This window comes from Phalaenopsis equestris, unplaced genomic scaffold, assembly GCF_001263595.1.
Source record: "Phalaenopsis equestris unplaced genomic scaffold, ASM126359v1 Scaffold000840, whole genome shotgun sequence".
NCBI classification, from domain to species: domain Eukaryota; kingdom Viridiplantae; phylum Streptophyta; class Magnoliopsida; order Asparagales; family Orchidaceae; genus Phalaenopsis; species Phalaenopsis equestris.
In genome coordinates, this window is record NW_018165280.1 from 4,931,800 (window position 1) to 4,938,185 (window position 6,386).

At 34.0% G+C, this 6,386-nt stretch overlaps 1 protein-coding gene across 1 annotated transcript; it reads left to right on the forward strand.

The window, feature by feature from the left end:
* Positions 1–3,010: 3,010 nt before the first annotated feature.
* On the forward strand, positions 3,011–5,159 carry LOC110031661 (pentatricopeptide repeat-containing protein At5g48910-like). Its single transcript, XM_020734990.1, is given in 2 exon segments — positions 3,011–4,656; positions 4,659–5,159. Coding segments are annotated over 2 exon segments (1,902 nt in total). The 5' UTR covers positions 3,011–3,060; the 3' UTR covers positions 4,965–5,159.
* The last annotated feature ends 1,227 nt before the right edge of the window (positions 5,160–6,386 follow it).

Consider the following 6,386-nt stretch of genomic DNA (forward strand, 5'->3'; position numbering starts at 1 on the left):
ATGTTTTACTTGTACATACTATACTTTACAACCTGTTTGATTTAATATACCTGCAAAAGCCCTTAGGGAAGAAAACAATAGATTGGTTGTTTAGGGGGTGCACTACATCAAGCCTTGAGACCCAACAACAACTACATATGAAAATACAAAACATAAACCCTAAACCTCAAGCTATCACGTTACGGAGCTTGGAGCAAACCTTGTGGGCAGCACGATGAGGAGCTCGGAGCAAGATTTAAGCAAGTGGTGGACGGCTTCAATGAACGATCAACACTCAACATGAAGTGGATCAATTCATGAACACATAGAATGTACAGAAGAACATCTTCCATAGAGCAAACACGGTATACATCAACAAAACTTTCTTTAGTTAAACAACAACAAATTTATAGAAATTCGAGGTAGTCCGCCTAGCGCGACATAAATCTTCACATCATTTTTAGGCTCTTGCACAACCATATTGCGCATTATAACTCCTAAATTCTCTTAAAATTCTGAGGTTGTCATTCAATATACAGCTGTAGTGAGAAGGAAAGAAAGACCAGAAAAGCTAAAGCTCATAATAGTATTTTTTCTTACCGTTAACTTTCAAGTACACGTCTTTTATAAGACAAAAAGATACGTCTAGAAAAATGCATAATGTAATGAGTATTGATAACAAAAAAACCAATTGAGATATTATTTGTTGTCCTTTTTTAAGGTTGTCGAGAGCATTCCTTTATGAAAGAATACATCTAAAGATAGCTTCCGGATCTGCTCACATTTTTCAACTATTCTATAACTATTGGTGAAATTTGAGGGGCTACAGGTGGATTTCTTTTGTGTTTAAATTTTAAAATATTCTTAAATAATTATGTATAATAGAAAATTTAACCCCTAAATTTTATTGCAATTATACATATTACAAATCCCCTACATTTGTCACAAATAATTTTCATGCCTTTATTTGAAACATTAGTTATGTCATTATCTATAGTGATGTGGGTTATTCAATATGCATTTTTTTTTCTATTCATATTAATTTTATGTGTAAGAGATGATTTTATAAATCAAGATACATCATCAAAAAATAGTTAGCTTTCGAATAAACTCGTGGTTGGTGTATCAACAACCCCTCATTTATTTTTAGCTTGCATGTTAACATATCTCGGCCTTCTTAGGAGATGGATAAACTTGAGTTATATGATCGGGGAATCATATTTTACATTTAAGAGAAACAATAATATGTATGAATTTCAATATGAGTTTTAGCAAAAGTTTTATTTTAATTACTATATTACGCTCGCATAAATACCAAGAAAAATCGCTTATAGTATTGATTGACTAAGCTCTAGTGGATCGTCGGGTTGCCCGATAATACCTGACAACTTAAAATGCATCCTTAGAATATTTTTACTGAAGTTGATCATACCCCTCAAATACTACTAATGTGTTAAATGCATGATATCATTTTCCCTTTATTATGCATCGAAGCATGCTTATAAGTTAAATGGATGTCTCTTTATAAACTAAAATAAAAGAGAACTTGATGATCACGATTAGCATGCATCAATAGAGATTGATAATGCTCGAATGTGTAGCGTATTGTTTAAAAACAAAAATGATGAATCTCAAAATGTCAGGTTTGAACACTCACCATTCCTGAAAAAAAGATAAGGATTGTGATTCACTACTTTTTTACTGGTGTTCATTTCAGGATTAGTTATCGTAATTAATGAAGTTCTAATTGCGATAGCAGGATTTGAGGAATACGTGATTTGGCGGAGGTGTGGGTGGGGCAGCAAGATGGTTGTAACAGAGAATATAACGATGATGAGAGAGCATATTTGATGTATTTAGATTATGAACATAAATTAGAGATAATATATATAAATATCATATATGTTGGTCATTCATGAATAAAAATACCAAAAATTTATATATGAATTCATTATCATCAATAAATATGTATGTTTGAAAGAATTTTTCAATATATGCTGAATGATAATTAACAAAAATGTTTTTTTTTTCCTTTGGCAAAAAATGCTAATAAGAATTCATATCTTATTTGAATCAATGACTCATTCTCTTCTATCACTTCTCTCTAAGAAAAGATTTGATTAAGAAATTCTTGACAAAGTATTCATGAAAGGGGACTCATAATCATTACCTTTAATAATACATAATCATATGATTTTTAAGCGACTATAAATCACATTTGTCTTAGGATTTGTATCCATAGATCATATGTACTTGACTTTTTATCATTTTATTAGAACAAATATAAGAAAATTATACACATATCATATAATTATTGTCTTAACATATCTACACCTAAAGTTTGAAAGTTATACCTATACCAAATGGAGAAACCAAAATTAAAAGAAGGGCGGAGGGAGTATAGGATATGTAATTAAAAATCAACTAAAAAAAATCAAAATTAATTTTTTATTTTTTAAAACAAAATAAAATAAAAAATAGGATGAAATTAAAAATAGCTTTGAATGAATTATAATGTAAAAAAAACATCTTTTTAAATCTAGTTATTTTAAGGGCGTGTTTGGGGCAGCTTATTTGGTGCGGTGACATTTTGAAAACGCATATTGTCTGTTTGGGTAAATTGTGTTTTGGCAACTTATGCGTTTTTAAAATGCTAAAAACAACGTTTTCACACCACAGCGTTTTCACAACGCAACTATGTAGGTGTGGTGACAGCTTTTTGACTGCGGTCAGACTTTTCAAAAAAAAAAAAAAAAATTTGTAATAGCCACCGCACTAATTTATCAGCAGATTATTTCAATAAACTGCAGTTGGTCCAAACAAACCGTTAATGCACATCTTAACTTGTGTCCAACCCTTCTTCGTTGCATCGAAATTATCAATCATCAATTCTTCAACAAAACCCATTGTAATTCCCTCTTTTAGTATATGTTATCAATGCATTCTAAAAAAAAATCATCTTATAATTTGTTTAATATAACCAATAACGCCTAAATATTATCATCATACACCTAATCCAAATTCAGCTCATCCCGATGTTATAATTTCACCCTATTCGGACTTCAGACTGCTGCAGAGCCCATGTCTTCTGCAACTTCAGAGCCCCTCTCCATCATCATCCAACCAAAGATTACTACAGCAAAGAAACATCCACACCTTCAAAAGTCGAACCTTTGCCTCCTCCACCTCTGCAACCACCTTCGAGAAGCCCAACAAATCCACGCTCTAATGATCAAATCCTCCCAAATCACAGATCCTTACTCCGCCGGCCGGATGTCGGAGTTCTACGCTCTCTCCACCTCCGGCTCCCTCCACGACGCCGAAAAAGTTCTTGAATCACTCCGCCAGCCCCCAATCTTCATCTACAACATAATCATGAGAGGTCATCTTATCAATCGAACTCCACTCAATTCCCTTAAACTCTACCATCAATCCCTCGTTAATTCCATCTACCCCGACCATTTCACCTTCACCTTTGTCCTTAAGGCTTGCACCCACCTGCGCGAGCTTGGAATTGGCAGGCAGCTTCATTCCCATGTTGTCAAGCTCGGGTTTGGTTCAAGCGCCCATATTCGTAACAAGCTCATACATATGTATGCTGTCGTCGGCAGAATGGAGGATGCCCACAAGGTATTCGAGAAAAGTTCTGTTCAAGATGCAGTTGCGTGGAATAGCATGCTGGAGGGCTATGCTTTTAATGGGGATGGCGGCTCCCTTCATCAGTTTTTCCACCGAATGAAGCAACGGGACGTTGTTTCCTGGAATACTGTAATTGCCTTCTTTGTTGAGACTGGTAAATATGAGGAAGCCATGGCTGTGTTTAGGTCGATGCAGGAAAGCAGAGAATGTTTCCCAAATAGAATCACGGTAGTCAGCATTCTGTCTGCAGTAACTCATTTAGGTGCATTGGGTCATGGTAAATGGTTACATGCTTATATTGCCCGGCGCGGCATTGAGCTTGATGAGAACCTTAGCTCTGCTTTGATTAACATGTATTCCAAATGTGGATTCATAGAAGGTGCAGTTCATGTCTTTGAGGCAAAGCAATGGAAGAAGGTGGACAATTGGAACGCCATGATTGCTGGTTTTACTTCAAATGGTCATAGCTTGAAGGCCATTAAACTCTTCTCAGAGATGCTAGCTGCAAGAATGAATCCAAATGAGATATCTTTTGCTTGTGTGCTGAATGCTTGCAGCCATGGTGGTCTTGTTGAAGAAGGAAAGGAGTATTTTAGAAAGATGACGAGTTCTTATGGCCTTAAACCCGATATGGGGCATTACGGGTGTCTGGTTGATCTTTTTAGCCGAGCAGGGTTGTTTGATGAAGCGGAGAAGATGATTGAAGGAATGCCAATGAAGCCTGATGCAGTGATGTGGAAAGCATTGATGGGTGCTTGTAGAATTTATAGGAATTTTGAACTGGGTGAAAAGGCGGGATACAGACTAATTGAAGCAGCTCCAGAAGATCATGCATGCTATGTTCTGCTATCAAACATCTATGCAATGAACCATGACTGGCATGGAGTTCATACGGTGAGGAAGATGATGTTGGACAGAGGGGTGAGGAAGGTACCTGGCTGCAGTTCGATTGAACTAGATGGTGTTTCTCATGAATTTATAGCAGGAAATGCTTCACATGGAAGCAAGAGGGAGCTTTATGAGATGTTGGAAGAGATGGGAAAGAGAGTTTGAGGGTTGCAGGATATGAGCCAGATACTACACAAGTGCTTCTGGATATAGAGGAAGAGGAATTGAAGGAGAGCTCTTTATCTCAGCATAGCGAGAAACTGGCCATAGCCTTTGGATTGGTGAGCACTAGTCCAGGCACAACTCTCAGAGTGGTGAAGAACCTTAGAGTGTGTGGAGATTGCCATTCTGCAATAAAGCTGCTCAGTAAAATCTATGGACGGGATATAATTGTCAGGGATTCAAGCAGGTTTCACTGCTTCAGCAGAGGGTTCTGCTCTTGTGGAGACTATTGGTAACAGCTCTAAGTATTGCACCATTTTTTCTTTATTTTGTTTGGAAGATTACATTCATATCACCCAATAATGTATTTACATAACTAATACCTAAACTTCATTTTTTTACATATATACTATTCTATCTATGCGTGAAAAGTTGTGTTTCACTTTTTAAAAGTTAAAATAGTGATTTTTTATGTAAAATTAAAGATTTGGTTGGTACAAATGTAAAAAGTAAAGTTTACAAGTTAGGCAAGTAAATACAGAAGAATTGGGTGGTGTGTATTTAAATGGAACACACCCTTCTGATGGACTCTCTACCGATATGGATAGGGGGACTTCATACAATTTTATAGTTGCTATAGGAACCCAAAAGCTGTATTCACCACATTCTTCAGAATTTGGAAGGAAAATATTCATTGAGGTTAAGAGTTAATTCTTCATTAAATGAGATGTCTTATTGAACATGTTGCAGTTTTTCTATGTGTTCATGTGCTAACACGATGGAGTTGGAGAATGACACTTGGTTTTATTTCAGGCAATCATGGGAGATGAAAGAGATGAGCATATTATTATTTCTAAGTGTGTGATTTTGTTATTGCTAATACTTTATTTAAAAAAAGAGATGAGCATATTATTACTTATAAAAATGGACTTCTGGATTTTAAGATGAAGATGAAAAGTTGTAAAATAAAGAATACTAGGAACCATTGTCATAGAATTAGATGGGGGCACCTAAAAGACACAAAAAAATTTTTTTTTTTTTTAGTAAACTTCAATATTTGGAGATTTTGGATTTCATGAAGAAGCAAATTCTATGTGAATAAGGAAACAAATATTATTAAACAAGTGGCAAAATTTGTTCTTGGAGAATCAAAAGAAAAAAAAAATTTATAAATAAAAATATTCAGCAATGGAATAAAAATATGAAAATAAAATAAAATATAAAAAGTTATTTATAAAAATTGGTTTAGATATAAAATCTTGGAGAATTGAGAAAATATAAAAATTCTAAGAGAACAATCTGTAACGTTAAAAATTCTAACTTTTAGTGATCTTTATAATAAATTAGATACTAAAGAGAGTGAAAAAATATGTATAAACTAGCCAAACAAAAAGAAAAGAAAATTAAAGATTTAACTCAAGTAAAGTGTATTCTCAAGTTTAAAGATTTAACTCAAGTAAAGTGTATTAAAGATGAAAAATCAAAATATGTTTTTCTTAGAAAAAGATATTTAACATAGATTGGTGAGTTATTTAGATAAACTTTTTAATGAAATTTCTGAAAATACAATCGACTGTATTGATATTAGTGTCTCTAATAATAATAAAATATTTTATTTTTATCGTCTCATTAGTAAAAAAGAAGTTGAGGAAGCTTTAAAAAAAATCAAGGGTGGAAAGTCTGTAAGATCTGATGATATCTCAATTGAAGTGTGGAAA